Source organism: Cynocephalus volans, chromosome 3, assembly GCF_027409185.1.
Source record: "Cynocephalus volans isolate mCynVol1 chromosome 3, mCynVol1.pri, whole genome shotgun sequence".
NCBI classification, from domain to species: Eukaryota; Metazoa; Chordata; class Mammalia; order Dermoptera; family Cynocephalidae; genus Cynocephalus; species Cynocephalus volans.
The window spans coordinates 133,163,794-133,183,011 of record NC_084462.1 but is presented as its reverse complement, the minus strand read 5'-3'; the positions used below and the strand labels follow the sequence as shown (position 1 = coordinate 133,183,011).

At 40.4% G+C, this 19,218-nt stretch overlaps 1 protein-coding gene across 1 annotated transcript; it reads left to right on the top strand.

Annotated features, from left to right (window-relative positions):
• Nucleotides 1-3,675: 3,675 nt before the first annotated feature.
• RPS29 (ribosomal protein S29) lies at nt 3,676-5,249 on the top strand. Its single transcript, XM_063091797.1, has 3 exons — nt 3,676-3,786; nt 4,020-4,119; nt 5,147-5,249. Exons 1-3 carry the CDS (start codon nt 3,725-3,727, stop codon nt 5,153-5,155), a joined length of 171 nt encoding a protein of 56 aa, XP_062947867.1. The 5' UTR covers nt 3,676-3,724; the 3' UTR covers nt 5,156-5,249.
• The last annotated feature ends 13,969 nt before the right edge of the window (nt 5,250-19,218 follow it).

The following is a 19,218-nucleotide window of genomic DNA, read 5'->3' as shown; positions in this document are numbered from 1 at the left end:
GTTACTCTGTTAACTTGTTGCCTAGATGATCTGTCCAATGCTGAGAAATGTGATCAGGTCCCCCAATATTATCATAGAGCAGATGCTTCTTCTTTCACTCTGAAATGGGTTTTGTGGAAAGAGACATCCTCTTCTTTTCTTTGTCTTTGCTGGTGACTCTTCTTGTGTGAATGCACTCCAGTGGTTGGCGGACCATCTGCGTGGTGGCTGTGGTGTTTAGCTGCTTTTACAGCAGCCATGGTTATTGTGGTGGCTGTGGTGGGCCACTCACGTGGAGGTGCTGTTTTTGGCATGCTCCTTGGCAATGGCGATATGCCTGGTTGTGGGGTATGTTTGGTCCCCTTCTCCATATCTCTGGTTCCTGGGCAGGCCCCAAGGCACTGGTGCCATGTGCCTGGTTGGGGGAGAGGGGTCCATTCCCCTTCTCCTTGCCTTGGGTCCCTGGGCAGGACCCAAGGTGCTGGCATGGTATACCTGGTTGTGGGAGGGTGTTCCGGTCCCCTTCTCCATACCCCGGGTTCCCGGGTGGGCTCTGAGGTGTTGGCATGTTGTGCCTGGTTGTGCGAGGGAGATCCGTCCCCTTCTCCATGCCCTGGGTCCCCGGGTGGGCCCCGAGGCACTGGTGCAGTGTGCCTGGTGGTGGGAGAGAGGACCTTTCCCCTTTTCCTTGCCTCGGGTCCCTGGGTGGGCTCTGAGGTGCTGGCATGTTGTGCCTGGTTGTGGGAGAGAGGTCTGGTCCCCTTCTCCATACCCCAGATCCCTGGGTGAGCCCCAAGGCACTGGCTCAGTGTGTCTGGCTGTGGGAGAGAAGTCTGGTCCCCTTCTCCATACCCCGGGTCCATGGGTGGGCTCCGAGGTGCTGGCATGTTGTGCCTGGTTGTGGGAGGGTGGTCCGGTACCTGACTCCATACCCCGGGTCCCTGGGTGGGCCCCAAGGCACTGGCTCAGTAAGGGAAAATAATTTTGAACCAAGAATTATATACCCTGCCAAATTTTCAATTCAGTACAAAAACAACTGGAAGATATTCTCAAATATGCAGAGGTTAAGAAATTATGTCAACCAAGAACCTTCCCTGGGTGGGCCTGCAGCTCACTCAGGAGAGTGTGGTGCTGGTGACAAGGCCATGGGTTCAGATCCCATATAGGGATGGCCGTTTAGCTCACCTGGGAGAGTATGGTGCTGACAACACCAAGTCAAGTGTTAAGATCCCCTTACCAGTCATCTTTAAAAAAAAAAAAAAAGAACTTCCCTGAAGTTTGCTGAATGATTTACTGCAGGAAATAGAGAACATGAACTAAAGTAACTCAAGAGTAGGAGGGCAATTTTATGAAAGAATTAATCTTAGCCTGGAGTTGCAAACTAGCCTCGAGACAAATACTGTACAGATCCTGAAAAACTAAAAAAGGCATAAATAAAGCTATGCTGATTCCACTCCAAAGCTCATCAAAATCCAGCAGGACCCTAATATAACATCAAGGAAGGGAACAGAAACCAGAGCCTTGGTGAGACCTCACACTTAGCTCCTTGCTTGGACTCCCCACAGCTCACATCCCCCTCCCTCCTGCTTTTCACTTCCTACATTCCATTCCCAGTAAATATGAATCTTTGAGATGGTTTTAGTCTGGCCATTCTCCTTCAGGTTTATTGGAGAGACTCCTCAGGTCACTGTATTTCTGAATAAAAGCTGACTTCCTATTCCACCAAAAAAAAAAAAAAAAAAAAATCAAAATTAAGACAGTTTAAGATTGTCAAAGCATAACTTTTCAAAAAATTGTAAGTGAATTCACTTCTTTAGGCACAGAGGATTATATATCAGAGAAAAAATATTTATGGAATTGATCTCAGAACCATTGTAATCTTTTAAAAAATGATGGAGTTGAGGGTTTGGGTCCCTGTACTGGCCAGCTGTCAAAAAAAAAAAAAAAAAAAAAAAAAAAAAAAGATGGAAGGGCATGAGGAGGCTATAGGTGGGCAAATGTTAGATTATCTTTTTAGAGGTGTACGGATTTTGGAAACCACACACCAATGTCTAATATAAATTCCAGAAAAGTTTTAGAAGCTTCATGGTGGACCCTCCCCAATCAGGCTTTAAAATAAAATACCTTTTTAGTCTTATCTATCAGTAGGCCTTTGTGCATCCTCTATTCTAGTTAAATAAGGTTGTTCACCTTCCCCAAGACTTTTCTTCCTCTCACGGCCTGTAAAAATCCATTCTTCAAGGTCTACCTCCAAGGTACCTCAAACATACCTCAAGCTAGAATAATTTCTCTCTTTGCTCTTTTAGTTCATGAATATATTAAACATTGATTACAATATTCTGCTTACTTAGTTGTACACGCGTTGTTGTGGCACAAAAGTTGAAACTGGAAAGAGAGGCTCTTTGAGATAATCCTGTTTCCCACACTAGACTTACAAGTTTTGAACACAGGGATCAAGTTATATCCGGTTTTTAAATCTCTGACTCCCCTTCTTCTTTCATCTTATAATACAACGCCTAATTTAATGATTGGGTAGGGGGACCCCACCAGAATCCTGAAATAACATACTGTAAAGAAGTATTGTATTTCAGTTCTAATATAAGAGTTTATGTGTAAAAATTTCTTGAATTGTTGAACTCTGTGCTACATTTTACAGGTCTAGTTAAAGGTTTGATTTCAGAGCCATGCACAGTTTTGTTCATCTAGAGACATTATCAATGATCATGTGGAATTTAGACATCTTTCAGTAGAGATGTTTTTTGCATTTTGTTTTCATTAGTTGTGTTGTCACCAGATTATCTCGTCAAAGCAATGTATACTGCACATTACTTGTTTCTTTCTTTAAATCCAGCCAACTACATTTAAATATGAAATACTCTAAAGGCTAAAGAGCCTCGAATCTTTATTTATTTATTTTTTTTCTGGAACGGTGTAGGTGTTCTTCTTGGAGGAGTATGTCAATTAAAAAAATAAACTTGAAAACGTATTCTGTTTAACAAATAGAACCGAACTCCTACCGTTGACTCTCAATTACTACAGCTGATTTTAAGTAGTTTTGTAAATTTACCCCGGTAGGTGTCAGTGTAACTTGAGGCAAAATCCTCTTCCAAGTGTATACTTTTAATTAAAGGAATGTAGAAAGTTCATCGACAAAGAGACTATAAAACTTTCCAGGGTTCAAAATTCACTTTCATTCCGTAAGTGTTCAAAAGAGACGGGGTCTCGCTATGTTGCCCAGGCTGGAGTGCAGTGGCTATTCACAGGCGCGATCCCACTACTGATCAGCACGGGAGTTTTGACCTGCTCCGTTTCCGACCTGGGCCGGTTCACCCCTCCTTAGGCAACCTGGTGGTCCCCCGCTCCCGGGAGGTCACCATATTGATGCCGAACTTAGTGCGGACACCCGATCGGCATAGCGCACTACAGCCCAGAACTCCTGGGCTCAAGCGATCCTCCAGCCTCAGCCTCCCGAGTAGCTGGGACTACAGGCGCGCGCCACCGCGCCCGGCGACTGGTGGCGGCGCAAGACAACTCTAGAGGCTGAGATATGATGATGTCATCAGCTATGTCAGCCTAGAATTTCTCCACGATTTGGTTCAATTCACCCCCACGAAACAGAGCTGCCCCACACCGCGCACGCGTCACCTTTCAGCACTGTATTCTGGGTAAGCCGTGTCCCAACAATCTGAAGAGCGCATGCGTGCGGGGCTCTTTCCTTTTGCCTCGTTGCCCTCCTGAGAGCAAGATGGGTCACCAGCAGCTCTACTGGAGCCACCCGCGAAAATTCGGCCAGGGTTCTCGCTCTTGGTGAGAAATAGATTATGGTTCAGGGAAGGGTTGCTCTGGGGTGTGAGACTGCTTAGAACCTCAAGTAGAGGAGTCCGCGGGCGGCGGTTGGGGGAGGCCGAATCGGAGCTGTCGCTGCCGCCATTACAGGCCTGTGATGGGTCCGGGAAGACCAGGGGTGCGGGCGGTGGCCTTCTGAGTGCGGAATCATGGAATTTCTGCGACCTGCAAAAACGCCATCTCTTTTCTTACAGCCGCGTTTGCTCAAACCGGCACGGTCTGATCCGGAAATACGGCCTCAATATGTGCCGCCAGTGTTTCCGTCAGTACGCGAAAGATATAGGCTTCATCAAGGTACGCGTCCGCAGACGCCATGCTCCCGTGTTTCTGTGGGTGGAGAGTGGTAGCTCCTTAGTGTGGAGCATTCGACCAAGCCGTTTTCCTGTATTTTAGGTAGCACGGCTGTTGTTAGCTGGTGACACCGCTGAGGGTTTGAATGGGGAAGGTGAAGAACTTAGGTCTTTCTAGCCTCTTTTTACTTATCCGGTTCTGCTAGTTTTAGGTACTAAGTATTATGTTGGATCAAGTTATTCACTTTACAGAAACCACTACAATTAGATTTTACATCTCATTTATCAGCCTTAAAAGTAACTAGACGTTTTCTAACCACGTATGTTACTCAGTGGTCCAGAATGTTTAACAGCGCCATATAGGAATGCGTTTGAGGTTTGGGGTCAGGTAGACCTTGTTACATTTCAGCAAACAAGGGTTTGCCATCTAATAGTTTTATGAATTTGATGAAGTTCATATGAAGCCTTCTTGGCTCCTAAAAACCACTTAAGTACCAGTTTTTTGTAAAGGTGAAAACTAATTTCTTACTGGCTCTTTAGGATAAAAATCACCAGCTTTCTGATTCCTACTTATTTTGTATATGAGATCTCCGTGGTGCAGCAGAGACAGAAAGTATCTTTAAGCTGACGTTTGATGTTGGCCAAATATTTAGTATACACTTGGCCTTATAATGTGGAAGTTCACATAACTCAGTAGGAGCTTCATTACAGATGAGACAATGGACGCTGGCCCACCCACTAGTTCTGTATCCCTAGTAGGGCCATTCAGTAGGCATTTAGCAGGCATCAGTAAATTATGTAGATCTTGGTGTATTTTGGGTGGGTTAAATTTTTAGCTTAAACATTTTAAGGGCTGGCCGGTTAGTTCATTTGGAAGAACATGGTGAACACCAAGGTCAAGGGTTTGGATTCCCCCGACAGACCAGCTAGCAAAAAAAAAAAAAAGATTCTATAAGTCAGTTTTTGTAAGAATCAGGTTGAAATTTAAAGCATTTTGAAATAATTCATTTCCTATCTGCTTTGCTTTTCAGTTGGACTAAGCACTCTTCTTCTAATGGATAATCCAAGCCGTCTACCTGAGGAAAGAAACCATGCTATCCCTTTGTACATAAAATAAAATTTAAAAAAAATTTATGAGTGTTTTAATGTGACTGAAATTGTTCATTGGCTATAGATAGCTCCTTTTAAAATTTTTTATTCTTAGTGGATTTGTTTTCAGGGTATGTGGCTTATTTTCCCTCAGTTACGTAAAAGTATTTACGCTGAATGCTGAGAAATGCCAGTTTTGTATTTATACTTTGAAAAACATGTTTCATTACGTAAGATGCCTGCTATATAAAGGAGCATCCAGCTTATGACCTGAGACAGTTGCTGAGTAATTAACTTACAGCAGTGAGCTGGGGCAGTGAAAGTAAAAGCTGTTGAAGAAGGAAGGGCTTTGGGAAAGAAGGCTGTCACTAAAACCTGCTCTGGGCAGAAGAGATTGCCCAGATGTTGTAGTCCTAGCTTTGGGGACATTTTATAGATGAAAGCTTGTAAAGTACTCATGTATTTATATGTGGAAAGGAACAATGATTAACTGTACAGATGTGTCAGTATGTACACACATGGATTTGCTGAGAAAATACATCTTGGAGCATCTGGAGGAGTGGTGTAGGTTATATAAGATTAAATGGTTTTGAAACCCATTTATTGAGGGGCTCAGTAAAAGGTGAAGTGTAGGTGTAGAGTGGTGGCTTTCACATTGATAGTAGGTGTCTTAACATGAATTAAAGTATGCTTTTACTGAAAGTCCAGCACTTGGATTTGCCCCATTGTCATGGGATCCTATTAGAAGTGCATCCTTGGGCTTTATCCCACACCTATTAAATAGGTAATACATTTGAACAAGATCCCCCAAGGTGGCAGCATCCAAGTTTGAGAAGTACTGATTTGCCATTTGTGGACAATCTTGCAAAAATAATCGAGTTACTGTTGTCCCAGGCCCTGGGAATTAAGAAGTGAACAAAAAAATTGCTGTTAATAGTATCTATATGCTGTTGGAATAGCAATACATAATAATATGCATTCTTTGGAGAAAAAGAGAAGGTGTATATACGTGAGATGTGGTCAGAGGAGAAAATCATGCTTATCTCTGGGTTAAGAGTATTAGGCGAGGTTACCGCAAAAGTCCTGTGGAGAAGAGAATTCCTCAGTGGAACCTAGGTACGGCAAAATCTGGCTGAAAAGTTAGCTAGGATCTGCATTATCAACCCTGTAGGCCAGTGTTGGATATTGTGAGATGAGCTTCCGTTTGGAGAGTAAATAGAGTAATATGAACTGGGTTTATTACAGTTTGCTGGCTTTCGTAACCAAAGTAGATTTCAGCGGGACAAGGGTGGAAACAGGAAAACAAGGCTATTGAACAATAGTTTAGGCTAGTGATCTTAGCTGGGACTAGGCTAGGTGGGAGTGGTTGAGGTAGTCACTAACTTTTGGAGTGGGAGATGACAATTTGTTGAAGGATTGGATGTGGAAGATAGAAGGAGTAAAGAATGACTCCAAAGGTTTTGGCCTGAGCGACTGGAAGGAGAGTGTTGCTGTTGAAATAGGACTGAAATACTGGTTGGGGCAGAGTGAATTCAGTTTTGAGCATGTTAAGTTTGAGATGTCTAGTAGGTATTCATCTGGAATCGGGGAGATTAGGACTGGACATAAAGCTTTGGTTGTCCTTAGAGTATGAATGGTATCTTTTATTTCCTGTGACATTGTGATCTAGGTCCTAGAGTGTTGGGGCAAATATACATGGAGAGAAGGACTGTTACTTCACGGTTCAGAGGTGGGAAGATGAGGATTCAGTGAAGAGGACTGTGAGGAAGGAAGAAAACCAAGAAAGTGGTGTACTAGAAGCCAGATGAGGAATCTGTATTAAGCAGGGAGTGATAAGTATTTTGTGTGCCTCTGATAGAATTGATCACTACAATTTCATCTGACATGAAGGAAAGTGACAGAAGGAAAGCTGGAGTGGAAAAAAAAAATGTCTTAACTGATGGTGGGTAAATTATTTTTGCAAATTTTTTTGAAAACAGATGACTGAGTACATTGCTAGTGTACGGCCCAGGGCCTTAGAAGGAGCTCACATAAGTTAGGGACACCGAAACTTAAGTTTCATGAGCTTCGTAGTAAATCCTCCTCTGCTCCTAACCCTGAGTTCCAGGAGTATGTGACAATAAACTGCAATTGCTGTTAGGGAAGCGTCTTAGAAAATAGCCAGGTTTCAGTCAGGGTAAGGAGGTGTAAGGAATATTGGGAAATAATGTTGAGGGTGTAGAATTTTCGGGTACAGAAATGTTTCAACAAGCATTTGCTTTGAGCATGACTACTGAGCGTCATGCTGGCACTCAAAAAGTTGTGGATTTTGGATGAGCTGGTGTTGCAGATAGTGAGGATGGATGAAAAGCTGTGTCAGCTGAGCAAAGTTTGGGAGATGAAGGTGAGAGGAGCTTACACGTTTAGTGGTGATTTAGGTCAACAAGGATGTGAGATGTGTTTGATTTGGTTATGAGAATCTCCTGGATGAGCTGGGCTCTGTGATGGCCCTGTGTAAATTCTCCTGTAAGAGAGGCGCAGTGCCTTAGGGAATACGTGGAAGGGAAACACTCCCTAGCCAGTGCTGGCCCTGTGTGTATGGTGGTAGTGTGTGAGAAGGCTGGTGTACATAGGTGGTCTGACTTCTCTACTAGGGGTTGAATGATGCTTACCTGATAAAGATTCTGTTTTAAAATGTATGTGCCAGACATGCTAAGTGCTTTATGTGCATTACCTGTTTTCAAGTCTAAGAGTACTTTTCAGTAGATATCCTTGTTACGTAGCTAAGGAAACTGAGGCTTAGAGATTAAATAATTAAATAATTTCCTTAAGGTCTCCCAAAGAAAGAAACAAAACTGGACTGGAAATTGGATCTGACATCAATGTTTATGCTCTTAACATCAACACACCTATGGTAAGGTTAAAGGACTGTGGACCTCTCATTCCGAAAGATCAGTTAGTTACTTGAAAGCAGGAGGTATATTTCATATTTACCATAGCATGTAGCAAGATGCCTTGTATATTAATAATAGGTCCTCAATGTTTGGGGAATTGAATTAAGTTATCTAGGAAAAGCTCAATAAATGTTGATGGCAATATATGCTTGATTCTGTAAGAGAGGTCCAAAGAACCATCAGAGCATACAGAATATATTCTTAGGATTGGGTCCTGTTTTAGTCTGTTCGGGCTGATATAGCAGAATGCCATAGACTGGGTGCGTTAAACAACAGACGTATATTTCTTACAGTTCTGGAACCTGGAAAGCCCAAGATAAAGGCTCTGGCAGATCCTCTGTCTGGTAAGGGCTATTTGCTGATTCATAGATGGTGCCTTCTCGCTGTGTCCTCACATGGTGGATGGGGCAAATATGCTTCCTTGGGCCTATTTTATAAGGTAAGGGCCCCAATTCATGAGGGTGGAGTCCTCAGGACCTAATCACCTCCCAAAAAGCTTCACGTCCTAAAAACATCACCTTGGGGGTTAGAATTTCAACAATGTGAATTTTAAGGGGACAGAAACATTTAGGCCTTAGCAACTCCTTTAATACAAGAACTCTGTGAAGTATAATCCCCATTTTACAAATGAGGTGACTGAGGGACAAAGAATAAGTAACTTTCCTGAGATTGCACAGCTAGGAAGTGAGATTCAAACCAAGTAGTGTGTCTCGAAAACTCTCTTACAACTAAACCCTAAATGTCCAACAATAAGGGAAAACTTTGGTAAATATTGGCAGTCTACATAAAAGCATAGAGAAATAATTTTGAATAAAAAGTGGAAAATTGTATATGTGGTACAATTTCACTATGTTAAAAAAAGACTGCAGAGGAAAAAAATAACACAAAAAACGGAAACATGCCAGTATGTTGGCAGTGTTTGCCTTTGGTGATAGAATTATAGGTGATTTGATTTGAAGCTCCTGTTCCTCCCCAAACAGCTTATTCTATTTTTAGATTGCTTTGAGAGTAAGTTCTTTCTTAGTGTGGCTATGACTTCCTTCTACAGATTTTGACTGCCACCCATTGATATTTATTCTATGTGGTTCTGTATAAAACAAGTCTAATTTCTTCTCTGTAATAAAATGGGTTAGATTATTTAGACACAAGGACTCTCCTGTTTTCCTAGAATCTTCTTGTTTTCAGGATAACCATTCCTGATTATTTCAGTTGTTCCTCTAAGACATGGTTTAGAGGCATCTTTGGTATTCTCTGAATTAATTCCACTCCCTCTAGATCCTGGCAGTGCCTGATGCAGCATGTTTAACAGGGAAGGCATACAGTAATAATTTATTGAATACATGAATGAGCGGGTTTGGTAACAAATTTAATTTGGTTGGGCATCATTGCTTCTTCACTTTTTCTGGGTTCTCTTTTATCATTACAGAAAGACCAGAGATCCTGGCCTTCAGGCAGCTGTCTGCATGGCTAATATTCCCAACAGTTTTAAAGTAGTCTACTTTGCATAACCTCTGCCTAAGACGTAGTTCAGTTGAAAACTATCTTTAATGGTAATTGGTGCCTTAGGGATTTGGGCTTTTGGATAGGCAGAGCAAAGCTCTTCTAGTGTTTGAATTTACTCAATATCCACAAAAATTGAAAAAAAGAAAAAAGAGAAGGCTGAGCTACTAGATATTTTTCAAGGGTTCATCAAGAACTTAAAGGCTCAGTTTGTTGATATATGTGTGTAGAAGTCAAAGCTATATAGGGGCCAAAGATTAGACTAGATTACTACTCTTATTTATGCTCGTTCCAGGTGTCTTCTATATTTCAGAGTTTTAAAAGAATTTAGATAGGAAGCAACAAGCTTAATCTAGATAGGCTAATTATCATTTAATATCTTTAACTTAAAGTCATTTGGATAATTAGAAAATAATCGTAAAAAGCCAGAAGTGGCTTTCTTTGTTTACTGAAAATACCTTTGTTAAATTCAGCCTATTATGTATGTCAGTGGTGATCACTCCTCAACCTGATTCCAGACTGAACCTTCTGTCTGCTGTAAACGAATACTGGATTCCCTGACAAATGTATTGAAAGCCTGTAGAACCATAATGGCCTCCCCTTCTCTTCATCACCTACCCAATCCATTGTTTCTATTAGTTCCCTTAACCCCTGGACACCTTTCTCTCTGTTTAGAAAGAGATCTCTGCCTGCTTGTTTAGTCTGAGAACCACTGGTCTTGGGGCAAGGAGTAAAAGTATCTGGCTCTGGAAGTGGCTGGTGTGGACCTCAAGTGAATCCTGTCCCAGGGGTCCAAAGGACGCATTTCAGCAAGCTGTGCTCTGGGCCAAAATGACCAACATTCCCTTTACCTTTGGACATGTGCCATCTGGTCACCTTCTTGGATTCCTGTTCTTTCTTCCCACCCTCCCATTTCCTTGTGGGTACCTCCTCCTGATCAGTGCTTTTGATGTCCTTGGTTAGCTCACCAGATCCAGCAGGCTGCCACTAAAGGTTTATTGTAAAACCTTTATTAATTCAGATAACCTTGAAATATATAATGTCACTAACAAATAGAAAAGGGAGTGCTTTTCCATGGACAGAGACTGTAGCTAGGGTTGCTGAGGTCTGGAAGAAAGGGAGGAGAGTGAAGAAGTATCTGGATAAGTAGGCAGAGAGAGAGGCTGGTGTTAAGAGAAAAATCATGCCTTCTTTCTGCTAGTATATCACAACGTTCCTGTTGCCAGTAATGCAGGATCCCATTGATCTCTCTGAACTTGTTTTAAGACAGGCCTGTATTCAGGAGCTGATGTTGTAGCTTCTTATTGTATATAATCTGGGTTCAGAATGGGATCACTGTAGGTGTGTTTATGATCTTAATTGTGGCAGCAATGAAAGAAAATAATGGCTTAGTTTAATAATGTTGTAAGAGTGTAAGTAAAGTATCAGTATCCTCATGCACATTGTACAACCTAATAATAACTATGATGATCATGTAAACAGCTCCCCTGTGTAGACTAGCTGAGCCTCCATCACCAAACATCAAGCATTAGTAGCAAATGCTAGAAAAATCAATAAGCCTTTACCCAGGGAACCAAAGATACGTGGGTTACTAAAACCCTTAACAGTTGCCAATAAAGAGTAATATCTCATTATATTAATGCTAACAGAGGTTTTGTTTTATTTCCTAAATAATAGCAACATTACATATTAAAGGACTAATTGACAGAGTGATAAACATTCATGGCAGCACAGAAAAATCAATAAAAGGATAAAATAAAAAGAAATGGATCCTATTTCTTGGCAATCTGTTTAGTTGAATTTCATAGACTCCGTGTTTCACCTTGGATTCTCTTTTCACATACCCGCAAATCCCATTTCATGATGACATTTGTGCATCTGTTCTTCCTTTGATGGTAATTAACTCTTCTTCACATTCATGAGGATTGTGTGAACATCTATCCCAGGTGATGTATTCAATCAACCACAAAATAACAGGGTTTGTAAAAACGATTTCATATTTGGAACTGCAGCCAAACGATAGAGGTGGTCCACTCCCCAAGCGCTGTCATGCTTGAGAGACTCAAGGAGTGTTGACCTAGTGCGTAGTTGATACAGAAGCTAAACTTCACCAGTATAGGATTTTGACTTAGGCCAATTTTGTTAAATATTAATAGCGTCTGAAATTCTGAACAGTCCTTTGCCAAGGTGGTTTACTTGTTGGTGTTTAGTCAGGAATCACGGAGAGAAGCCATTTTCATAAAACTGACTGAAACTGAACCATCCTCCTCCTTAGGGTCTTTTTTGGGGGATGTCGCTTTTCAACTCTCACATTCCTCTTTCTTCTTGTCTTAACCTTCTGTTGTCAGGGCAGAAGTCATTCACAGCCCCCCCAAAATACTACTGTTGTGTATCTGAATTGTTATTTTTTGGATCTTGCATTTGAAAGATGTCTTCTGATCTGAAATGTTATAATACCAGGATTTTATACTTGTTTTGTTTTTATAGAGCAGTTTTATATATTTTGTGACCATTGATCTTCACAATAGCTTTGCCAGACAAGCAGATCAAGGGTCGTTATACACGTGTTGTCAATCATAAAACCGAGGTTAGTAGAGGTTAAGTGACTTACTGAAAGACACACAGCTGGTAAGTTGTGGAGCCATAGTTTGATTGCCTGACTCCAAGCCAAGGCTTTCTCCACTTTGCCATGTTGTTACTATTTATCCTACATATTTTTTTTTTTTTGTATTTTCTTTTGGTACTCTCTTTAAACACAATTACTTTAAAGTTTTCTATCTGGTCAGGAGCTTTCATTATCAGATTCCTGGGTATTATAGCTTCTTTATTAACAAAGGAGCAAAGCATGATGACAATGACTGCCTCGCATTTGGGTCCTTCATTATAGGATTTCTAAACACACTTACTCCTTGTTAATGACTTTAATTTCTTCCTGAAAACCCTACTGCTAAATTAAAATCTGTTAAATTAAAAAATCCATTAATTTTATTGGAAAAAAATTTTAATTTGGGTTTTATTACATAGACACAGATAGATTGATTGAATCATTATCATTATTGAATCATTCAGTTCGAGTGATTGAACCGAGTCTCTACCCCCACACCCCATTCTGAAGGTCAGGCTGGCTCAAAGCCCCAACCCTCTAATCACATGCCTGGTTTTTCTGGTAACTGACCCCCTTCCTGAATCATCTCACCTCTTGACATAAACTCAGGTATAATACACAGGGCTCATGAGTAACAAAGACACTCCTATTACTCAAGAAATCCCAAAGATTTTGAGTTTCCCAGGAACCAGGAGCAAAGGCCAATCCAATTCTTTATTGTACAACAGAAAGTGTATAAAAACATATTGTATACACTATATAACACAATGAATGCAAAGTTTATTGAATTTGCCAATGGTGGAGTGCTGGTTGGTAGAAGAGAGGTCTGAAGGGGTCATTCTTTGGAAAGTGTATTCTTTCTGTACCATTTTCTTCACCAATTTTTCATCCTTTCCTCATTATTGTTTGGCACTCACATTTCTCTTAATATAAAATTACAGTGCAGGAAAACATCTTTAAGCATAATAAAGGCTAAACTAATGGAAACTGCACTCACATACACGGACCGAAGTGTCTTAAGATGCGTTCTCTTCATCCTACTCACTTGGTGCATGTACTCAAAGCAAGACGTTTTGGGTTCATTCAAACTTAGAGCCATATGATAGTCTCTGTTTTGTTGTGTTAATTGGTGAGTATGTCATTGCCTGAAAATGTATTGTTGAAAGGTCACTTCTTATAGTGTTTTTATTTTGAGTATTTACAGCAAAAACAAAACAAAACAAAAAACCCCAAAAACCCAGTCATTATATTGGTACTCTGGGGGTTCCTAAAACCACCCTCAGGCTCAATGATTCACTAGAAGGTCTCACAGGACTCAGAAAAGTTGTTATACTGATGGTTATGATTTATAACAGTGAAAGGATACAGATTAAAATCAGTAAAGGGAAAGGGTGCATAGGGTGGATTTCAGGAGAAACCAGGCAGAATCTTCCTGTTGTTCTTTCCAGTGGAGTCACATGGACACTACTTAATTCCCCAACAAGGATGTGTGACAACACATACAAAGTGTTGTCAACCAGGGAAGCTCACCCAAGCCTTGGTGTCCAGAGTTTTTATTGGAGTCAATTACATAAGTGTGCAGCACCCACTGACCTCAGCTACTCAGACCCTGATCCCCAGAGGTCACATGGATACAGGATGGCCCAAAGCCTCAGGAATAGGAAAACATTTTTATCAGACATGATATTCCAGGGGTTCAGAGGTTATCTTCCAGGAGTGGATCAAAGGCCAGTCCTCCTTTGGACAGGCCTTTCTTTGGAATGTGCAGTGCCTGAGCAACCTGAGCCTGCTGAGTTACCACTTTACTACACAACTGGGAATAAAAGGTATTTTCAAAAGCCATTATGGTGGAAAGTCATTTATGAACACTTGGCATGTGAAATACATCTATACGTTGTCCCAAGCTGGAGTCATTAGGCCATTAGTACTGTATAGAAAGAAGGAAGAATGCTAGCCTGGGTGTAAGGATACCTGAGACTCCTGCCATAGCTATGGAGTGTGACCTCGGCCATTTTTATTTTCTGTGAAATGAATGAGTTTTTAGACTCTTTAATCTCTAAGGTTCTTTCTAGCTGTAAAGTCTTTTAATATGAATCCTTCTGCTATGGTTTGAATGTGTCCCCCAAAGTTCATGTGTTGGTCTCTGATGCAGTGGAATCAAGAGGTGGGACGTTTAAGGGGTGTTTAAGTCATGAGGGCTCCACCCTCATGAATGGATTAATGCCATTCATGGCTTAATCACACCAGTGGGTTCTTTATAAGAGGATGAGTTTGGCTCCCTCTTGCATGTATGCATGCTCTCTCCCTCTCCCTCTGTTTCTTTCTCACTCTCCCTCTCTTTGACCTTCTACTGTGGGATGATGCAGCAAGAAGGCCATAACTAGATGGAGCACCTTAATTTTGGATTTCCCAGCCTCCAGAACTGTGAGGAAATAAATTTCCATTCTTTATAAATTACCTAGACTGTGCTATTCTGTGACGGCAGCACAAAACAGACTGACACCTTGCTAACTTGCTATACCAAGTAATACCTTCTTCCACTATACCAATTTCTTGCTTTTTTCAAAATTTAGAATACCAGATCCAGATGTCTGATCAGAATTTTTATAACATGCAGTTGTTAAATTTGGACTTTTCTGAGATAAGAAAGTTAGGACTCTGCTGGTATATTATCATGTTGCTCCTTTTTATTCTGTCTCTTTACATGAGGAACAAATTAACACCATGTCCCTGAGCATTTTCATATTTCCTGACTCTGTCACTCACTCATTGTATGATCAGTTACTTAAGTATGAAAAATATCAGGATACTGTTAACTTCCTACACCTCTCAATGTAATACTATAGAAAAATGAGACAATGTTTGTAAAATTTTTTAGGAGAAATTGGCCCAAGTGCATAGCCTGTACTTTGTTGTAATTGCAGGGGCACTATATTTTGCAGCCTTGCCCAAACCCAATTGCATCATGTGAATGCGTTAGTCAAGGGGAAGAATCCTTGGGATTGCCTGGAATTAGTAGGTCATATAATTTTTGTGCTTTTGGGCAAGACTGAAGGTAAATCCTTCTAGGAGATGAGAGAGAGAGAGAGAAGTAGAGATAGAGAGAGGTGGAGATGGAGTTGGGAGGGACAATAAATGAGGTTCATTTCTCGAGTGCCTGGAAGGTAGGACAGATCAGCATCTGATCCAGCTGTGGCAACCTCCACAAGAGAATATTATTCAAAATCTCCCCTTGCTTGGTATTGGAAGTTTAACTTCTCTTTTCTCTTTTGATCTATATTTACATGGAGACCAGCTGGTTTACACTATTATCTAATCGCCCCAGTAATCCTTTCTGTCCTAGTGAAAATTTCCCACTCTCACACTTAAATACACTAATTGAATAGTTGTTTTCATAACAAAATGTCAATGAAATGTGGGTCATTCTTGCAGATAGTAATCTCATCTATAAAATGAGCATAATGATAATATCTACCTCACTGAAGTGTTGCAAGTACCAAATGAGCTAGTGTGTGAAAGTGCATGGGTGTTGACTGTGGATGGTTTTGGATGGTGTAGGTCTTGAAGGTTGGGGACTCGAGGCAAGACTTATCCTCCAGGCATCTGAGGACCCAAGGGGAGGCTGGACACACTAGGAGCAACCATCTCACTTTTGTAGTTTGTCAAATGGCCACCCAGAATGGGAGGCTGGCCAGTTAGCTCATTTGGGAATATGTGGTGATGATAGTTACCCAGAATGGGAATTACCATGGCTCTAGGGGCCTGGAGGATGTATTGGTCTTCTAGACACATCTGCTTCAGGGAGCACAAGCTCAACTCACTATGCAATGAGTGCCTTGGGCATCTGGAAGGGTCACCCTTTTTTCCACAGACCTTCCGTCCTATTTTAATTGCTGTTGTACCAGCTCCTGAGGTCCTTGCGATATCTGGGCTCCCGATTCAGTAGTGTTAGGCCTGAAAATAGAGGGACCTAGCATTTCTTAGACTAAACACTGAGACGATGAACTCCATCCCAGGACCGCACACTGAGGAAAAACAAAAGTGAATAAAACTAAACTGTTAAGGGGTCAGAGTTGAAAACTTTACTGAGCTGTTGACAAGAATATTTTGAAAGTATCTGAACACATGAAAATAGGGAAATTATAATTTTAGAATCTGTAATTACCCTTTAGTCTTCTGTTCTGTCCTTTACATCTGGAAGGTCTGTGTAGGACTGTATTGCCTCCACACCAGGGAGGTATTATTTAGTATAGCATAGACAGTTGTTACCCAAGCCATGAGTTTCCTCAACTTGCACTGTAAGTTGAATTTTGTTTCTTGCTGTAGCTGACTGGAACTGACCTCCATTCCTCATAGCAATTCGGCACAGCAAATTTCTCCAGAGCAAAATTAATTAGAATCCTGAAAGTTGTCTTCTTCAGTGCAAATATCCTTCAAAATCTTTTACATAGATGCCAGCAAGATGCTTACGTGTAAATATTCATCTGGGAGATAAAAGCTTATATATTTACGTTGGGGGGAGTTGTGGGGGGAGACAGAGAGAGAGAGAGGAGCCAACATTTTTGATTACCTATTAGATAAAATTCCTATATCAGGAACTTTCCATGCACCATTTCATTTTTCCTTTACAGCTCTATGAAGTGGATCCAAGTCCACAATCCTTTATTTAGAATGCTAAAATCCATAAAGTTCTGAAAAGTAAATTTAGAAAAACACATTTTAAGTTTGGTGCCAAAACTCACTTTATGGCAGGATGTGACCTGCACTATGCGTAACTACGTATAATTTTTATTTATCCTGTTCAGTGTGGATATTTATGTGTTTTACTGCAGATTCTTTTCTGCTTTTAAAAGTTGATGTATAACACAGAGTGGGGCTAGTGGGTTAGCTCAGTTGGTTAGAGCTGTTGAAACACTAAGGTCAAGGGTTTGGATCCCCACACAGGCCAGCTGCCAAAAAAAAAACCCAGCCCCCCCCCAAAAAAACAGTGAAGTACACTAATCTTAAGTGTACAGCTTGATAAATTTTTATGTATATGTACATCTGTGTAACTACCACCCACAATAAAATATAGAAGATTTCCAGAACATCTGAAAGTTCTCTTGTGCCCTTTCCCAGGCAACTACTGTCTGCACCCCACCCCAAGGTATTCACTATTTTTTTAACTTTTTTTTTTTTTTTTTTTGGTGGCCGGCTGGTGTGGGGATCTAAACTCTTGACCTTGGTGTTATAACACTGTGCTCTAACCAACTGAGCTAACCAGCCAGCCCCTGTTTTGACTTCTATCCTCATAAGATTTGGTTTGTTGGTTCCTGAACCTCATAGAAATGGAATCTCATAGTATGTATTATTTTTTGTCTGGCTTCTATTGCTCGATGTAATGTCAGTGAGATTAATTCTCGTGTCACATGTGTCAGTATTGAATTCGTTTTCACTGTTGGGTACTATCCCATTACATCACTATACTATTATTTACCAACTCTTCTGCTGATGAACATTTGACTTGTTTTCATTGTTTCCCATTTTCTGGCTATTGTAAATAAAGCTGTTATGAACATTTTTGTCCAGGTCTTTTTGTAGACATATGTCTTTATTCTTTGGGTACATCCCCAGGAGTAGAATCACTGGATCGTATGGTAAATGTATACTTAACTTTATAAGAAATTGTCAAGCAGTTTTCCAAAGTGATGATATTATTTCACAGTAACACCAGTAATATATGAGAGTTCTAGTTTCTCTACATACTCACCAACGTTGGTCTTTTTAGTATTTTTAATTTTAGTTATATTGGTGGTGTGTAGTGATATCTCATCATAATTTTAATTTGCATGTCCCTGATGACCAATGATGTTGATGCTTATTGTATATTTGGATATCCTCTTTTGTGAAATGCCTGTTCAAATTTTTTTGCCCACTTTTTGTAGTTGATTTGTAAGGATTTAAAATTTATATATATTCTTGTTATATATATCTTCTATGAATATCTTCTCCCAGTCTGTGGCTTGCCAATTGTCTTTCTTAATGATGTTTTTAAAATGCATGTAAGTTCTTCATCTTATTGAGTCCAATTTGTCAAAGGTCTTCTTTTGTAGCAACTTTTTAATATTTTGTCTAAGAAATCTTTGTTCACCCCAAGACTGAAGATATTCTACTATTTTCTTCTAGATCTTTCCTTGTTTTCTCTTTACATTTAGACCTACAATCCAACTCAAACTCGTTTTTGTGTATATTGTGAGGTAAGGGCCAATGTTTATTTTTGTCTTGTATGATTATTCAATTGCTCCAGCGCCATTTACTTGAGAGACATCTTTTCCTCACTGATTTGCAGTAATATATTTGTTATAAATGAATTAACCTTATGTGTATGTATCTACTTCTAGAATCTATTCTGTCCCATCAATCTGTTTGCCTATTCTTGCAATAATATTATACTATCTTAATAAGTAGTTAAGTCTTGAATGTTTTCTAACTTTCTTTTGTTTCTTCTTCCTTGAGGTCACCTTGGCTATTCTATGTTCTTTGCATTTCCAGGTGAAATTTTAAATTAGCCTGTCAATTCCTGTCAAAAATTCTGCTGGGATTGGAATTGCATTGAATCCATATATCAATCTGGGGAAAACTGACATCTTAACAATGTCATTTTCAATCCTTTACTGTTTTGCAGTTTTGAGCATAGAGAATTCTTGCCCATCTTCCTTAGATTTATTTCTAGGCCTCTCATTACATTTTGAATAAATCCCAACTTCTTACCATGACCAACAAGGCCATGTATGATCTAGATCCTTCTGCCCTCTGCAATGCCTCATCTAGGCTGTTCTTTCACTTGCTCACTATGCTCTAGCCACATTGGCTTTATTTATTTCCTCAAATGCTCCAAAGCTCTTTTTCACTGAAGATCTTTGCACATCCTATTCCTGCCACCCATAACACTTTTCCCTTGCTCTTCTTTCTTCTATTACTTCTTCTAATAGCTACA

Bases quoted from the DNA above. Each gene is read 5' to 3' on its own strand.
- RPS29 (XM_063091797.1), top strand. From the start codon at position 3,725: ATGGGTCACCAGCAGCTCTACTGGAGCCACCCGCGAAAATTCGGCCAG. The intron at 3,787-4,019 runs GTGAGAAATAGA...CTTTTCTTACAG, and splicing joins GGCCAGGGTTCTCGCTCTTG to CCGCGTTTGCTCAAACCGGC.